At 38.2% G+C, this 17,236-nt stretch overlaps 4 protein-coding genes across 4 annotated transcripts; all 4 read right to left on the reverse strand.

Annotated features, from left to right (window-relative positions):
- Positions 1–230: 230 nt before the first annotated feature.
- Positions 231–4,845, reverse strand: LOC147278782 (Protein phosphatase 2C family protein). Its single transcript, XM_086250427.1, has 10 exons — positions 4,672–4,845; positions 4,082–4,373; positions 3,320–3,491; positions 2,593–2,746; positions 2,429–2,492; positions 2,083–2,190; positions 1,721–1,846; positions 1,292–1,527; positions 864–1,069; positions 231–772 (listed from the first exon to the last, which is right to left on the reverse strand). Exons 2-10 carry the CDS (start codon positions 4,280–4,282, stop codon positions 744–746), a joined length of 1,296 nt encoding a protein of 431 aa, XP_086106553.1. The 5' UTR covers positions 4,283–4,373; positions 4,672–4,845; the 3' UTR covers positions 231–743.
- A 3,260-nt stretch (positions 4,846–8,105) lies between these two features.
- On the reverse strand, positions 8,106–10,785 carry LOC147278783 (B3 domain-containing protein At3g19184-like). The gene is made up of 6 exons (XM_086251903.1): positions 10,645–10,785; positions 10,459–10,560; positions 10,105–10,302; positions 9,557–9,763; positions 9,203–9,275; positions 8,106–8,217 (listed from the first exon to the last, which is right to left on the reverse strand). The coding sequence occupies exons 1-5, from the start codon at positions 10,783–10,785 to the stop codon at positions 9,228–9,230; spliced, it is 696 nt and encodes a 231-aa protein (XP_086108029.1). The 3' UTR covers positions 8,106–8,217; positions 9,203–9,227.
- An 828-nt stretch (positions 10,786–11,613) lies between these two features.
- Positions 11,614–14,955, reverse strand: LOC147278784 (B3 domain-containing protein At5g42700-like). Its single transcript, XM_086251738.1, has 6 exons — positions 14,572–14,955; positions 14,375–14,470; positions 14,062–14,262; positions 12,958–13,164; positions 12,626–12,691; positions 11,614–11,814 (listed from the first exon to the last, which is right to left on the reverse strand). The coding sequence occupies exons 1-5, from the start codon at positions 14,713–14,715 to the stop codon at positions 12,644–12,646; spliced, it is 696 nt and encodes a 231-aa protein (XP_086107864.1). The 5' UTR covers positions 14,716–14,955; the 3' UTR covers positions 11,614–11,814; positions 12,626–12,643.
- A 604-nt stretch (positions 14,956–15,559) lies between these two features.
- FLDH (NAD(P)-binding Rossmann-fold superfamily protein) lies at positions 15,560–17,104 on the reverse strand. The gene is made up of 4 exons (XM_086250921.1): positions 16,679–17,104; positions 16,453–16,581; positions 15,905–16,378; positions 15,560–15,831 (listed from the first exon to the last, which is right to left on the reverse strand). The coding sequence occupies exons 1-4, from the start codon at positions 16,949–16,951 to the stop codon at positions 15,691–15,693; spliced, it is 1,017 nt and encodes a 338-aa protein (XP_086107047.1). The 5' UTR covers positions 16,952–17,104; the 3' UTR covers positions 15,560–15,690.
- Positions 17,105–17,236: the final 132 nt, after the last annotated feature.

Below are 17,236 nucleotides of genomic sequence, written 5' to 3' on the forward strand. Positions count from 1 at the left end.
AGATATCCGGGCAGCTATACAGTAATTGAACTGAGATAGTAAATTATCACAAACAAGGAAAGGAGACATCATTAGAAAAGAATGAAAATACGTATTTCTTAGAGAGAAAAAATAATTGTCGATCTTTCTATTTAAGAGCTACCTTCCCACTTGTAAAGGATGGATCACCACTTGAACAAATTCATACAGAAAAACTTTAAGAAAGGTGTTTTTTTTTTGTTTTCCTAATGTGTAATGAATCTGTCTGAGGTCTCATCAATTTCTTATATATAATAATATTACATTGAAGAGTGCGTTCATTCACTGTTAGGTCTCTAAATAAAAGGGTATGGATCCAGAGAGAAAATTATTACCTCTGATGCATTGTTATGCACAAGCAAGTTCATCCAGCCCTTCCACAACCCTTTTTAAGGGAGGCAGGAACTGTTTACCTCACTCTGAAGTCAGAAAATAGATCTTAAAGACAGCATGCAGCTCTAACTGGGATCTTCTGACTTGAAACATTAAAATATGAGAGAAAGAGAGAGAGAGAGAGAGAGAGAGAGAGAGAGAGAGAGAGAGAGAGAGAGAGAGAGAGAGATCCAGATGGGTTCCTAAGTTGAAAACCAAAATGGATCTTGTTGTGTAAATCCCCAAGAGAAATTGAAGGGAAATACTATCAAGAGAAGCGCCACCTTCCCACTCATGAACAACTTCGAAGTAATTGTTAGTGCTCTCAAAATGCAAATAAGGCTGAGGGTTGGCTAATCACTGTCGCTACTATTATGTCTACCTGAAAGCAACAGACAAAGAATAAATTGAAGGATGTACCATACATTTGAACAAATAAAATACAATTTGAGAGAGGGGGGAAGTAGTCATACCAGGACCTGATGGTCTTTTCCCTTCCATAGCCTCTCTCTTCTCTTGGCAACTTGAGCAAAGGAAGGGGCCATCCCAAGGTCGCAACTTTCCTGGGTGAGATGATCCATTGTGTATTGAAATACCCTCGCCTGGTTTAATTTCCACTTGACATACTGCACACATAAACAACTTGAACATGTTGCAGAGTGGGTACTTTGTATCTAACCTGCATTTCACACAATGATCCTATCAAAAGCCAGAAAGCATGCATAAACCCCCACCATACAAAGTTCACTAATAATGAAACAACCACAACATACAAAGTTCCATTAATAATGAAAAATGTTCTAAAAAATACTAAGCAAGCAACAAACACATGTCACATGAAGCCTGATGCAGGGATCAAAAATCAGGTTCAGGTGATCGAAATGCCTTTTTAAGCACAAACCTTTCAGAAAGATCAGCAGAAGCTTCCTCAAATAATTCCTCCACCACATCTGGCTCAATATATTCTCTTTCAACACTAGAAGATGATTCATTATTCTTTTTCCGAAACATGGCTTTAAACACTCCTTTTCCCGGCTTCTTTGGTGGGGGTAATGGAGCGGTTGGTTTCTCCTGTGGTAAAATATCAATCACAATGCAGGTTGTATCATCCCGAAGTCCCTTGTACCCCACAGCATCCTGGAAATAGAACAAAAAGTGTAAGACATAGTATTGAAATAACAACAAACCTACATCTCACAAGAACCCACACAACACGACAGTGTTGGCAAAGCATCTAGAGATGCATGTGTCAAAAGGCACAAAAGCTATAATTTGTATAAAATATATAACATAATTTACAGGAAATTGAAATTTATAACTGTTAATATACCTTAACAATTTGTGCGGCTGCAGCATCCGGTGGCATCCCACGGCAACAATCAAGAGCCGCTTCCGCAGACAAAGCATCCCATACACCATCACTTGATATGATCAGTCTACCACCTGCTGTAGACAACTGTACAAAGAAAATTGAAAATAATAAATACAATAGTGAAAGCATTATAAAAAATTTTAGTTCTAGCAATTAAAACCAATTGGTAATTATTTCATCATAGTACCATAAGGACTGCTTACTATAAATGTCTGCTGAACTGAATCTTTTCAAACCAACATCTAAGAAGGAAACAAGCATATGGAAACTAAACACATGGATGCTAAATATTGTAAAATGTGACCAGACTAGAAACACACCTTCATTTGCTTTACATAAGGAACAGGAACAATGAACTCCCCGACATCCATATCACCAATGGATCGTGAAAGACACAAGCCACCAGGCCAACACCTCAAAGGACCAATCTACACCCAAACAAAAAATCATTATGTATTAGTCAGTTTGTGCAATTTTCATCCAAAGAGCAATATTCAGAGCACATTTTGTTGAAGTTTATAATCTTAAATAACAACAGGGCCCTACAAAATATTCCACCTATCCTTAAGCACACTTGCTCATATCATCCACATATGCCTTTCTTACATCTTAATATGAAAATAAGCTTCTGGAAAACAATGAGAATAAGGCATGAAAAAACATTACCTCTGCCCCACCACCAGTATTAAGCCGACCAACCTCACCCCCACTTGAAGTGATGCGCAACCTCCTATTCAAATTTAGTTGGGAAAGGGGGAGGGGGGGGGGGTGTTAATAAAGGATACAGATTGTTAAGTGAGTCACCAAAACACATTAGATAAATAACTTACTCCTCTTCGTTGACTTCAAGCCTATGATCTGCTGATAAATAATAAACTCCACCTTCAGCAGGTTCAACTATGCAACGAGAATCGCCAACAGATGCAACAGATACTACCCATCCTTCTATAATCACAAAGGTGACAGTTGTTCCAGATGTTTGAGCTGAAAGATGACAGTAACAATGTATAAAAATCATGCACACAACAAGAACTAAAGCCATCAACTATTATACTGAAACTCATAAACTACAGAATTAAATATACAACATGGTAACCCTAAATGACAACAATTTAACATTATTTATTGATATCCTTAGATATGCATACAAGAAATGGTATCCACAATGGCAAATTAAAAACTTTTTATCTTTCTAACAAATTATATGTGAGAGCAATCACTCACAGGGACCTGCGCAACAGAACGTGCAACACACAAACAAGTACAATTTTTTTCTTTTATTCAGGGGAAGGGGAAGGCGAGAATGGAACTCTACTCGTAGGTGTGGGCATAAGAGCTCTACCAGAAATGATATATGATATATTTGAATGCCCAGTCAAAGAAGTCAACGGAAAATGGAATTCTCATACCAGAAAGGACTTGTACAGGTACTGGAAAATCTAATCTAAACTATGAAGCTAGCAATGATTATTAATTCGCAACTTGGTCAATCTTAAGCTACAATAAGGCCTATCTTTTCAATACAATAGGGTAAAAACACATTGAAATTATCATTACCTCTCTCTTGAAAATCTTTGTCTGTCTTGACAAAGCCTGCTACAAGCGCCCTTGGCAATGCTGCTACCCACTCATCTCTGTTAAGATCCGAAGGAATAGCAGCTAAAACATTATTTAGAAGATTCTCCTTGGAGTAAACAGCGGCTGCAGACCCGTTATGCCCATCAAATAGCTGCACGACATGGTTCAGTAAGAGTGCCTAGGTTACTTAAGCAGAAACTATCAAGTTGTGAATGATTATTAATACATTAAAAGAGTAAAGCCACACTTTAGTAATGGTGTCGGCAATCTGGGTAAAATTTGAAAAAAGTAATATAAAAGAGCTCCCAAGATTAGGTGGAAGGGGCAAAAACAACCAAAACGTTTACAATCTAGTTAAGAGATCCAACAAAATACAATGATAATTATTTTGGCAGACCGGACCAGCATAATCCTTAAAATGGCTTAAAAGAACTTGGTTTTTTACTAAAGATGGGCTCACGGCTAGTCTCCATCACAGAGACCTTCAAATACATCTGGTCTATGTAAATATGCAATAGTGCTTAGGCTAAATGATTAAGCATCTTAAATACAAAAACAACAGAAAATTTCTGACCAAAAGAAAAAACATCAAAACCAACTGATCAACATGCTTAAGCATACCATTCAGTGACAAAATGACAATGTTTAACCCGTTGATGAACATCAAAGTTAACTTGTTAGCCCTTTCTACATATCGTTCCATGAAATTAAAAAAAGAAAGAAAGAAAGAAAGAAAAATACCCCAAAAACTGAATACGTTGAAACTCCATCTCCCACAACTCTTTGGCATTCCGTCTTTACCAACGTGAAATCCTCCCCTTTCTTGCTCTGACTCGCCTGACCGTGTATAATCTCGGGCCTCTCAATCTTCTCATTGGCCAATTCACGCTTGAGCAGCACCGAGAGCGGAACCGTCTGATGATTTTCACTCCTGTTGGACATTGTTTCCCACACCTTAACACCTCAACCACAGCCTCTCCCCCTCCTCCTCCTCCAACCTCTAATTCTCCATCTCCGATTCCCAAACCAAATCCTGCAAAAACAAAGCCAGCAGCACACTTACGTCAATCAAAACGCACCGTTTCCCCCATTTTCCAATCGAAACATTTATCTCATTAGAAATCGTCGATAATCACAAAAATTGTGGCTGGAATGGCCATGACTACCACGAAATTTCTACCGAGATCTTCAACAGGAATGAACAATACGATTTGCATTCTCAACAAAATGGTAATAAAATATCAACCGCAACAGAGAACAATCACAATGCGGATATTAAACACGAATCCGAAAAACAAAACGAAACGCAAAGAAAAGAAAAGAAAAATTACAGGGAAGAGGGAATGATAGCATGTAGCAATGGTGATTACGCGCGAAGAAGATGAAGGCAATGCACGATGAATACGATGACTGCTCGCTCTGATCGAGAAACGCGGATCCCGGCGCGCTGCAAAAATTCCATTCTATTCTTTCTTCAAAGTAAGAGAGAAAAGGAGCGAATATGAAATGAAAAGCGCAAATGAAGCTGTTCTTCTCCTTTTCTTTCTTCTGTTTTTTTTTTTAATTAAAATAAAATTACATAAAATTAATGTATTCAATTAATAAATGAAGAAAATTCTGGCGCTGACGTAGCACAAAGAAACGCACCGTTCTTGCATTCGGCGCTCCGAGCTGTTTGAGCTTTGTCGCAAGCCGTTTGACTTGTGATCAGCGCAAGAATCAAGAAAATCAAAAGGTGTGAGTGGATCTCTAATTCTCTGTATGGCCCACCAAGGATGTGGACCCCACCTGGGGCCCTTAATGATAAGGAATCTGACGTGGTCGACCAATTAAGACAAAAATCATCGGATTTTTTCATCATAGTTTCTAAATCTGAGCTGCTGGCGCCGGTTAGCGAGCGAAGCAACGAGGAGGCCTCAACTTGGTAACAGTACGTGATATGTTGTTTGTGTAAGTGTAGTGTTATTAATTTATTTAACTTATATTACATATATATTTATTGGGAAGTATTTTAAAGTAAATTGATTATTAAGTTAATACAGAATTAATAACTCTTTTAGATCCACCACATAAGTAATTTCAGAATGTTCATCTTTTAGGCCTCACTTCAAATATTATTGATATAAAAATCAACCAAATGATAAATCATTTGGTAATCTAAATATAATCAAATAAATAAACGACTATTATATTTCAATAAAAGCATATAAATAGTTTTTATTATAACTAAATGACTAAAAAACTTCCAATTTATGAAAATTTTTACAAATATAATCTTTGAAGTATGATCTAAAATAAACGGTTTGGATTATAAAATTACGATTGGTTCAAAAAAATAGTTACCTTCATATTAATTTACTAATCAGTTATCTTTAGAGCATTTATGACATATATTAATATTTTAAATTTTAAACAATATTTTCAAAAATTGTACATAAATTTTAGCTTAAATGAATTTATAACTATACGTTATGTTAGAGTCACATAGAAAAAAAAAATTTCAAGAAAAAAAAAATTAGACCTAGTCAGATTGCATAATGCAACCCCTCACGAGATGGGAAGACAGGCAAAAAATATAACATTTCTTTAAATTTTCTTAACATAAAAATAAAAGTTTTACGCGGTAAACGTTTTAAGCCGGTTACATAAATGGTTGTTTACTCGTTACTTGTTTGTTTCTCAGGAAAATTCAAATTTTAAGTTGTTTTTTCAATGTTTCTTACAGAAATGTCCACCAAGGGACAGGACACGAAAACAATAATTAATAATAGAGCAAATTACAATTTAGTACCTCAACTTTACATGTTGTTTCAACTTAGTACCCAAACTTTCAAAACTTGCAAAAAAGTACCTCAACTTTCATTTTGTGTCAAAATAGTACCTCCGTTAGTTTTTCCGTCAAATAAACCGTTATCTGCTGACGTGGCAGGGGTATTTTCGTCATTTTCTCTAAATTTAAAAAAATAATAATATTTAAAAAAAATTAATAAAAAAATAATTAAAATTTCTTAATTTCAAAAAAAAAAAAAAAACATTTCCCAGCCATCCCCCCTCCGTTCCTCGCCCCCCACCCATCCCCTCCCTCCTCCTCCTCCCCGCCCCCACCCAGCTAGCCCCCAGCCATCCTCCCTCTCCCCCCCGTCCTCACACATCTCCTCAGCCAAAGTCCTGCGCGAACCACTCCTGCGCGATGTTGACCTCGCACTCGCGGAGCAGGCGTCGATGTCCTCGAGTCGGTGGGAGGCCGGGTCGATCAGGCCGCAGTTTGCCAGCGCCTTCAGGAGGGTGTGGTCGGCAAGCCCCACCACCTCGCGCTTCCGGCCGTCGACGTCGATCGCGAACAGTTTCACGATGCAGTCCGCGACTTTGGCTGAAGAGATGTGTGAGCACGGGGGGGAGGGGGAGGATGGCTGGGGGCTAGCTGGGTGGGGGCGGGGAGGAGGAGGAGGGAGGGGATGGGTGGGGGGAGTGGGGGGCTGGCTGTGTGGGGGCGGGGAGGAGGAGGGAGGGGATGGGTGGGGGGCGAGGAACGGAGGGGGGGATGGCTGGGAAATGTTTTTTTTTTTTTTTTTTTTTTTTTAAATTAAGAAATTTTAATTATTTTTTTATTAATTATTTTTAAATATTATTATTTTTTAAAATTTAGAGAAAATGACGAAAATACCCCTGCCACGTCAGCAGATAACGGTTTATTTGACGGAAAAACTAACGGAGGTACTATTTTGACACAAAATGAAAGTTGACGTACTTTTTTGCAAATTTTGAAAGTTGGTGTACTAAGTTGAAACAACATGTAAAGTTGAGGTACTAAATTGTAATTTGCTCTTAATAATAATAATTTCGTTAAGCTCACGTAGTTGGACTTGGAGATCTGTTGATTAAGCATGGGCCTGGGCCCACTTTACCTTTTGATCCAAAACCTAACCCCTTGACCTTTCTCCACCTGGAAGGTCCGGAATTCTCGGCGCCAGTTATCTAAAACCAAAAGAGCTATTTTCCACGTGCAACAAAAGCGCGTGTATTATGGGGTCCTGTTTGATTGGGGCGTGTAGTCACGGAATAGAAAGGCGCGTGTGATGAGGTTTGATGTCTGTAAACCGATGGTTATCGGACTAACTCCGCGTGAAATGAAGTCAATTAATCAGTCAGGCAGATATTAATGGGATTGATGAACGGCTCGATCGGCTTAGATGAATGGCTCATTGGCTTGGCTTACTGGACCGGAAGCTGGACTCATTCTCACATACAAAAGGCACTACCGTAGACAATCAAAGCTCACATTCTCATATAGTCATATAACATGTTCCAGGGAAAAGCCAGACGCAGAAGCATGTTCCATTTATTTGCTTTTGCAAGCTGGAAAAGGCTCAAAGCTTGCCAAGCAAGTGCGCAATTTGTCCCACAAGAAAAATAAATAAATTAAATAAACTACCAACAAGGCAACAACAACAGCTCACCACTTCGCGTAGTTAATTTAGTCAATGCTTGCCCAAGTTAAAGAATTTAAAAAATTAAATAGAATAAAGATACTGTGGTAAATTTTGCATGAAGTGAATTGCGGGGTTGCTGTTATTGGCATGAAGTCAATTGCTTGTATTGATTGCCATTTGCCATGGCAAGTTTCAGGTTCTGAACGCACATGCCCATAACATGCAATATAGCTGTCTCTGTTGGTGAAGATTTTTACGAGTATATAAATAGAGAAAAGGGAAAGTTAAGAATAGCGTCCTATCCATTCATATTTACTCTCATACAACTACAGCGCGCTATTCAAAGAACCTGAATTGATATATATATGTTTGGTGGTTTCTATTAGACAAAACGTGTACTTTTCAGCTCCTTGCAAAATGGATAGTTCATCCCAAAACTTTTTTTACCTGCAACAAGTAAAAGGGTTGGGGGTGAGAAACGGGAATGTTATCAGATAAAAGGGATAAGATGCACAAAATCGCTTCAATGATTATGACATCGAAGAAAGCCATTTCAAGACAAAAGAAGCCGCTTTTGGATTTTGAAAGAGACAAGTAACAAGGTCACACATAGAGGAAGTAAGCCATTTTGTGCACTTGCATCTCAGTATGTCAGTCAAGCCATTAGAAACCACATGGTTTCTATATAAACACAGACAGATGCATGCTCTTATGCCCTCATTTGTGGTCCATTGTATATGCAGGTTGTTTCAGTTATAGATATAATAACTGCCCTTTACATATGTGTGTCCATATAATGAGATGGCATATGATCATGGCATTTGCTCTTATCAATATTATTCCATTCTACTTCAAAGAGGAACTTCCTTTATTAAGAGTTATGAGTCCTCACTAAACACTGACTCTTTTTTTTCTACAATACACCCACCTTTATAACTTTTATGACATATCATTAGTTTTCCTTTAGTCTTAAACTTAATTTCTAGGAACTTTCTTACTTACTAATTGTGACCAACTGCCTCAATGCCCCATATGTAATTATGTAGCCACGTATACAGAGTCCTAATTGTTGTACATGCAGAAACAACACTGAAGTCTCGCTTCCAATTTAATAAACTGCAGCTTTCATTACATATGATCAATTCATCTATCTCAATTTCACAGCAGAGCAAGCCATATGCTTAATATCTTGGGTTTAGAATTTGGGGATCCAAAAGCCAAAGAGTTTAACGTATGACTAGGTAAAGAAGTACATAAATAATGAAGAAACCATGCATTTACAGATTGTAGAAAATGTTCTTGGTGGTCATAAATCATAATGAAGAGGAAGCGAAAACATCAGATCATAATTTGTTATTAGTAGGTTAGTGAAAAACAAGAGAGAAGCAATAAGTATATTTGACATTTAGAAGAATGATCATAAAACAATTACCTAAATTAACACCACTGCGCAAGGGTTAAACCTTGTTGCCCTGATCAGGTCTTTCCACCCTTATAATATACACCTGAAAAGATATTACAAGACATCAAATTAAAAATACAAACTAAAAGTTGAACACAAAGACGAATAGGATGTAGGGAATGATTTGTAGGGAACGTATATAGTTGGAACAACTGGTCAATTGATATCTAGTGAAGATCATATATATATATATATATTTATTTATTTCCACCATTGCCTGACACGGTATTTTGATGCTTGTAAAGGAATCAACTTCCTAAATCAATTGCAAAATACTAAAATTTTCATGCAGTTTTGTCCCAAATAAAATTAATAATCAATCACCTTGAATGTTGTACGCTGGATCAATTGAAAAACCAGTGCATCCCCATCCACCAAGTCATGAGCAATTGCAAATCCTCTCCATCCACCACTGAGTCCTGTTTTCTGGTCCAAGTATACAGTCGGGTACTCTTCGCCTTCTTCATCTATCAATGTCACAGTTTCATCACGCTTTGGGAGATTCTTCCTGCAGAAATAGCCTGGAAGACCCTGTTGCCAAAATTTGATAGATCCATTACAGCATCAATTAAAGAGTAAATCGGTCCTTAACTTAGTTATGGTCCTATGTAGCAGGTACGAGAAGTTACAACCTTAATGTATAAAAGTTTGTAAATTTTTGAACAACCAAGTATATAGAACACAGAGAAGATGAACTATAAGGTTCACAAATATGTGGTTTTTTTTTTTTTTTTTTTGACAAATAATGCCATACCAAAAGAATAAAAAGTGAAAAGGTGACATTTTTAAGCTTAATACAATGAAAAGAAGACATTTTTAAGCATAAAACAATGAAAAGGTCGCATTGTGAGCTTATAAGGCGACTTGTTTACCAGCCAGAATCCACCAGTGACATGAGATTGGAGCATTGGTTTCACAAAGGTCAGGTGATCGGATCCCAAACCCAACTCTAACGCCTCGGCTTTCTCTATGGCGACGGCTCTGTCTTCATCTGAAGCATAAACCCGGTTCGAAAAATCCCTCTTCCTACTAGAGTACCTTCTCGGTATCATCATTCGATCAACAGCAACCTGTCACAAATCATAAAATCACGAAAGATTGAAACTTTTTGTTTTTTTGTTTTTTTTTTTTTAAAGACAGAGGCCCAGAACCCAACCCAAAAGTACATATTGAGAAAAGAAACTACAAACAAGCAGAGGGAAAACAAAAAAAATTAAAAACCCCACTTCTCTGTAAACAGGGGTAGGTTGGCTTGCGACGCGACTGGACCTCCTGACCACAACCATCTCCATCTGCTTCTCGACCTTACGAGGCTTCGCGCGTTTCATCTGAGAGTTAAAAGAAAGCAGAGTGAGCTGTTTTTACAGAGACAGATGGAAACATCAAACAGACATGGTTGGGTTTGGGCTTACAGGGGAGGGTTTCGAAGAGAATGGGCTTCGAAGAGCTTGAGCAAGCTGTGGCAGATTGAGTGCTTCCATTCTCTTCTTGTTTTCCTCCAATCTCACCCGACGAGATTCCTCGTATGATAACTTAGGCTTCGCCAATACCATTTTTCTCGAGAACCAAACAAAAAATTTCTCTGCCTCTCTCTGTAAAAGACGCTTCTTAGTCGACCGTTAAGTTCCCACTTCGTTACTCTACATCACCGGCGGGTAGCTTTGTTTGCAGCGATTTCTTCGCGTTTGTATTTCCTTATTTACTATATATAAAAAAATTACATAGAGACATGCATTGATGCACCTTGTCCGCTGTACGATTCAATCAATTAACGTCAAATCTGATCCAATGGTTCAAATTCAAATTTTCAAATTTTATCTATGTTGCAATTGTACTGTGAGTCTCTGACCAAGTGGTCTAGTAACTTGTAAAACTGGTGAAATAGAGCGGGAATTTGTGACAAGTAATTTGAAACATCAAACCAGAGGTTTGCATTGTCACTATATCAAACATATCCATATTTAATGGTGGAAAACTAAAAAAAAATTAACCTTATCAACATTCAAGAATTATAAATGTGTTTGTATCACATGGTAGAAATTTCCTGTATTTTCCACATGTTAATTGATATCTTTGACCAATTGGACCTTTGTTCATTGCTCTAATGTGGGCATCTACTACATTATCTTACCTGTTTAAAAGAATACTTATCATTCCCAAAGCCTATGCATCCAGGCAGCTTATGATTGACATGAAGTGAATTGCTTAAATTTTTTTTTGGTGCAAAATTGCTCATGTTGATTGCCATTTGCCATGGCAAGCTTTAGATTCTGAACGCACATGCCACATGCCCATAACATGCAATATAGCTGTCTTTCCTGATGAAGTTTTGTATAATTATATAAATAGAGAAGTAAAAGATAATAATATAGTTTCCCTATACATGCATAATTTGCTCATGGGTTCATAAATATCTGTTCAGGAATACCGGTGATTACGTGCAGATGATTGATTCATCTGTTAAAACTACACACTGTCCATAAAACCTGAATTGGTTGTTTCTATTAGACAAAACATGTACTTTTCTTTGGAGAAATAAAGCTCCTTGCGAAATGGATAGTCTTATCCCAAAACTTTTTTACCTGCAACAGTAAAACAGTGGTGAGGGAGAAGAGAGGAGATATAGAGGATTAAGATGAACAAAATAGCTTCAATGATTTTGGGATGAAAGTAGCTCAAAACAGATACTGTGAAACAGGCAGACAAGGAAGAAAGCCATTTGAGGACAATGTCACACATAGAGAAAGTCATAAACTCATTCATTTACATAAGGTAACTTCACTTGCATCCCAGCATGTCAGTTAAGCCATTAGAAGCCACATGGTTTTTATATAAACACAAATAGCATGCCCTGATGCCCTTTACATGATTACATCTGTGCCTATACAAAGAGATCACATATGATCATGTTATGCCTAGATCTTGATGGCTGAGTAATACTAAAACCAAATCCGGTCCCAGGCAGATATGCTCTTAGCAATGTCATTCCATTTTATTTTAAAAGAGGAACTTCCTTTATTAAGAGAGTTACTAGTCCTCACTAAACACATACTTTGTTTTCTATATTACACACCTCTATAAAATTGTCAGCTTTACAACTTCTATGACAAATTATTAGTTTTCCTCTGGTCCTAAACTGATCAATGCCCCATATGGACTTTGTAGCCACACATACAAAGCCCTAATTGTTGCATGGGCAGAAACAACTGAAGCCTCGTTTGCAATTCAATAAATTACAGCTTTCATTAGATATGATCAGTTCACCTATCTCAATCGCACAGCAGAAATATGCTTAATAGAATGTCTAGAGTTTGAGGCGAAATCTTGTGGAAACAAGAGAGAAGAAGCAATAAGTACATTTGACCTCTACAAGAATGATCATAAAACAATTACCTAAATTATGCGCAAGAGTTAAACCTTGTTGCCCTGATCAGGTCTTTCCACCCTTATAATGTGCACCTGGAAAGATAATAGAAAAACCTAAAATAAAAAACTATAATTGAGAATATACTGTAGCAAAGGATTTGTGGGGCAGTATCTAATTGGAACAATTGGTAGATACTTATTTCCACCATTGCTTGACACAGTACTGTGATGCTTGGAAAAAAATCAATCTTTCTAAATCAATTACAAAGCAGTTAAATTTTTATACAGTTTTGTCTAGCATTTTAGGAGTTTCCCATGTATCCCCTGAATCCCCAAGTCAAAATTTAATAATCAATCACCTTGAATGTTGTACGCTGGATTAACTGAAAAACCAATGCATCCCCATCCACCAACTCATGAGCAACTGCAAATGCTTTCCATCCACCACTGAGTCCTGTTTTCCTGGCCAAGTAAATAGTTGGGTACTCGTCACCATCTTCATCTATCAATGTCATAACGTCATCAACCTTTGGGAGGTTCTTCTTGCAGAAACGGACTGGAAGACCCTGTTGCCAAAATTTGATAGAATAATTACAATTATCCCTCTACTGGTGAATCAAATTGACTGCTCCTTCATACACAATCTGAAGGCACCATATAGCACATTAATTAGGTAATCTAAACAATTTTAAGTCACCTGCAGACAGAGACCATTCCCCCTATAAAAACACAGTTTTCAATTTCGAATCTGACTGAACATCCGTTAAAGAGTAAATCGGTTCTTAAATTAGTTATGGTCCTAATGAGCAGGTAAGAGGTTAGAGAAATTACAAGCTTAATGTATAAAAATTTGTAAATTTTTGACAAACCAAGTATATAGTGGTATTTTGACTAACAAAGCCATTAAAAAAAAAAAAAAAAAAGCAATACATACAAAGGTCCGTTGATTTTAAGTACCAAATTATAATGTTTTTTCATTTTAACTACCAAAACATTTATGTCATTTTACTTTAGGTACTAAATTTCAGTTTAGGTACCAATTTTAAAAAACATGGTTATATCGAGCTGTGACTGTCTAACAGTCATAACTTTTTTATTGATTTGTTGTTTTTTCAATATTTGCAAGGCTTAAACTTTACTGTTTAGTCTTTGAGTTATATGACTTCATCCCCCAAGCCTAAATCAAAAGTATTAAACTCTTAAAAATTTTAAATTTTTATAAATTTGAAACAGTCACAGTTTAATCACAACTGTGATTGTTCGACAGTCACAACTATATAACAAACTAATTTGTGACCTAATCCAAAATGTCTTACTCTAGGTTAGTACCTAAACTAAAAAAAATTAGTGACTTGCTGCTTTATTGAAAAATTATTGATATTTGGTATTTAATCCTAATTTTCTATACATACAAATATACAATGAAAAGGTGAGATTTTGAGCATATAAAGCGACTTATTTACCAGCCAAAATCCGCCAGTCACATGAGATTGAAGCATTGGTTTCACAAAGGTCGGGTGATCGGATCCCAAACCCAACTCTAATGCCTCGGCTTTCTCTATGGCGTCGGCTCTGTCTTTATCTGAAGCATATACCCGGTTCGATAAATCCCTCTTCCTACCAATAGAATACCTTCTGGGTATCATTACTCGATCAACAACAACCTGTCAGAAATCACAAAAACACGAAAGATAGTAACTTTTTTTTTTTTCTAAGAAAAAGATTGAAACTTTTTGTTTCTAAGAAAAAGATTGAAACTTTTTAAGAATAACCCACTTCTCTGTAAACAGGGGCAGGTTGGTTTGCGACGCGGCTGGACCTCCTCACCACAACCATCTGCTTCTCGACTGTACGAGGCTTCGCACGCTTCATCTGAGAAATAAAGAGAGAAAGCAGAGTGAGCCTTTTAATTTTTACAGAGACAGATAGAGATAGGTGCAGATTGGGGAAGGAGGGGTTGAGTTTAGGCTTACAGGGGATGGTTTAGGAGAGGATGATGGGGTCCGAAGAGCCTGAGCAAGCTGAGGCAGATTCAATGCTTCCATTCTCTTCTTGTTTTCCTCTAATCTCTGCTGACGAGATTCCTCGTATGATAGCTTTGGCTTAGCCATCACCATTTTTCCCCGGAACCAAACAGAAGATTCCTCTGTTTGAGCTGAGAAACCGACTTGGGCGAAAAGGAGGGAATGGAAGATGTCGACGTTGAAATTTAAAAGGCGTGGCTAGACGACCGTTGAGTTCCCACCTCATTAGTAATGGACACATCACCCGCGAGTATTGCTGTTAGCTCACAGGCAAAAGCTGATTGGTCAGGCACTTATTTCCTTGTATGATACTATTTTCAAAGTCCATTTTTGCTCACCACAAAAACATGGTAATGCTCACCATTGGTGAGAAAAAATGAATCCCTATTTTCAAATTATGCTTGTGAATTTGTGATACATCAAGCGCTGATTAATTGGGACATGCAACTCTCTCGGCTGTACGACTCTCAAGTCTCAATTAGTAAAATCCGATCAAAGGGTTCAAATTTAAACTTTCCAACTTTACCTATGCTGCAATTATAATGTGACCTAGTACGTGGTCTATAACTTGTTACATTGGTGAAATGCATCAGCAGTTTTTTTTGGTTCTAGGTAAAATGCAATCATACAAGAGGTTTAATAAACACAACTGCCAGTACAAGTAAAGATGATTGTAAACCATTGATACCACGTCATTGGGTAGAATCCAATACCAAATTGGCGGCTGTAGCAAAACTATGAAACAATCCGCCGTATTGAAAAGTTTGTTGAGCATAAGCATAGGTGGATGATTGTAAATCGTTGATTGTGTGGGATGGAATCGAACACCAAATAGCCCGGGGTCAGTTGTGACTAGCATTTTTCAAACTAACAAAATAAGAAACATAAGTAGGTTGATCATTTTTGTTTGTTTATTATGGATTGAAAGAAAATTAGACGCACAAATAAAACACACCCAAATCCCATCAACTGAAAGGTGAAATTGGGTACAAGTTAACTGAGCCATGCAAATAAAACACAGTGACAGTAGCAGCAGCAGCAGCAACAGCAACATCAAAGTAATTGTGATTAGTATTTGATGAAGCCCAAGTTCTTAAGCCAGGGCAAAACCTCTGCCAATCCTTCTCTTAACCCTCTAGGACTATAATCCAGCTCCTGCTTCGCCTTCTCACAAGAATACGCCCACTGGTGCCTCAAAACATAAACAGTCTGCAACAACAAAAAACCATAAGCCCAAAACTCGGTCGCAAACCAAAAACAAGTTGAAATCGAAATCGCATACCGGGGGACTGATCAGAGGAAGCTTCCCAGTAATCCGAGACAAAACAATGGACACCCATCCGTACACCTCAATCAGCCACAAAGGGATGTTAAACTTAGGCCTCTGTGTGTGAGTGATCACAGCGGCTATGTCGAAAACGTGCCTGAACGACGCATTGTCACCTGTTAGCAGATATCTCTGACCGGTTGTACCTTTGTTCATGGCTCCGATGTGGCCATCCACTACATCATCGACATGGCTGAAGGAGTACCGATCATTGCCAGAGCCAATGTATCCAGGCAAACGCCCATTGAAGCGCTCGACGATCAGCCGAGCGACGACGTTCCCGGCGGTGAGTTTTCCGGGACCGTAAATGACTCCGGGATAGAGCAGAATGATCGGCAAGCCCTCTTGTTGAGAAGCTTGTAATGCGATCTTATCGGCGGCAGCTTTGGATTTCTCGTACTCCGTACAGAAGAACCTTTCGTGATGGACCTGAAGAAATCGATAATGAGATAATAAGAGAACGAAACGAACATCAAAACCAGAGCTTTATGGTTTGTACGCACCTGAGTCTCGTCGCCGATATGACCGTCGGTTGGTCCCAGGGCGAAAAACGACGACGTGTAGATGAGTTTCTGTACGGTCTTCGTCTCTCGGACTGCTCGCAGCACGTTCCTCAGTCCCCCAACGTTGACCTAACGAAATCCGAATCGGAATTGGAATTGAACTACTTAGATTCTCTATCAAACCGAAAAGGGTGAAATTGTAATTTACTAGATTTTGTGGACTTACGGAGAAGAACTTGGAGGGGTCGGGAAGCCAGGGCTCGACCACGGCGGCTGAGTGGAAAACGACGTCGCAGTCGGAGAAGGCGGACAGGAGCGACTGGTAGTCGGTGACGTCGCCGTAGACGAGTTCGAGGGCTCCGTCGCTGGTGTGTGAAGGCAGGGCGGAGAGATCGCTGGTGGGCCGGACCAAGGCCCGAACGGAGTGGCCTTGTTTCAGTAGCGCGTGGCATAGTCTTCCTCCTAAGTAACCGGACGCGCCAGTCACCAATACCCTCATGTTTTCTTTTCTCAATTCACTGATTCAGTGACCGCTGTGGTCTGTCCCGGTTCAGATTGCTGTTGAAAAAGAGTTGATTCCCATTCAAGAAAGTTTATTTGCGTGAAGAGAAAAAAAAAACATTTTAATTTGAAAGTCAGACTGATAGAGTAGTATTCAATTCTGGACTCAAAAATTATGTTTTGGATTATAAAGTATTCATTGAAAATTAATGAGTTTCAAAGCAAGTACAGTATAAACTACACAAACACAGAAATAGTTAATTGGCCTAGTAATTTGATATTT

This window comes from Dryas octopetala, chromosome 7 (genome assembly GCF_963921425.1).
Source record: "Dryas octopetala chromosome 7, drDryOcto1.1, whole genome shotgun sequence".
Lineage (NCBI taxonomy): Eukaryota > Viridiplantae > Streptophyta > Magnoliopsida > Rosales > Rosaceae > Dryas > Dryas octopetala.

Excerpts from the sequence above, each read along its gene's own strand:
- LOC147278782 (XM_086250427.1), bottom strand. The coding sequence starts at position 4,282 with ATGTCCAACAGGAGTGAAAATCATCAGACGGTTCCGCTCTCGGTGCTG. Across the intron at positions 2,747-3,319 it reads CAAAGATTTTCAAGAGAGAG|CTCAAACATCTGGAACAACT; the intron begins GTAATGATAATT and ends GTCATCTTTCAG. Across the intron at positions 1,070-1,291 it reads TCTGCTGATCTTTCTGAAAG|GTTAGATACAAAGTACCCAC; the intron begins GTTTGTGCTTAA and ends TGTGAAATGCAG.
- LOC147278783 (XM_086251903.1), bottom strand. The coding sequence starts at position 10,785 with ATGGTATTGGCGAAGCCTAAGTTATCATACGAGGAATCTCGTCGGGTG. Across the intron at positions 10,303-10,458 it reads CTACCCCTGTTTACAGAGAA|GTTGCTGTTGATCGAATGAT; the intron begins GTGGGGTTTTTA and ends GATTTGTGACAG. Across the intron at positions 9,764-10,104 it reads TCACTGGTGGATTCTGGCTG|GGTCTTCCAGGCTATTTCTG; the intron begins GTAAACAAGTCG and ends TTTTGGCAACAG.
- LOC147278784 (XM_086251738.1), bottom strand. The coding sequence starts at position 14,715 with ATGGTGATGGCTAAGCCAAAGCTATCATACGAGGAATCTCGTCAGCAG. Across the intron at positions 14,471-14,571 it reads CCTCTCCTAAACCATCCCCT|ATGAAGCGTGCGAAGCCTCG; the intron begins GTAAGCCTAAAC and ends TTTATTTCTCAG. Across the intron at positions 14,263-14,374 it reads CTGCCCCTGTTTACAGAGAA|GTTGTTGTTGATCGAGTAAT; the intron begins GTGGGTTATTCT and ends GATTTCTGACAG.
- FLDH (XM_086250921.1), bottom strand. The coding sequence starts at position 16,951 with ATGAGGGTATTGGTGACTGGCGCGTCCGGTTACTTAGGAGGAAGACTA. Across the intron at positions 16,582-16,678 it reads ACCCCTCCAAGTTCTTCTCC|GTCAACGTTGGGGGACTGAG; the intron begins GTAAGTCCACAA and ends GGATTTCGTTAG. Across the intron at positions 15,832-15,904 it reads TTCCTCTGATCAGTCCCCCG|ACTGTTTATGTTTTGAGGCA; the intron begins GTATGCGATTTC and ends TTGTTGTTGCAG.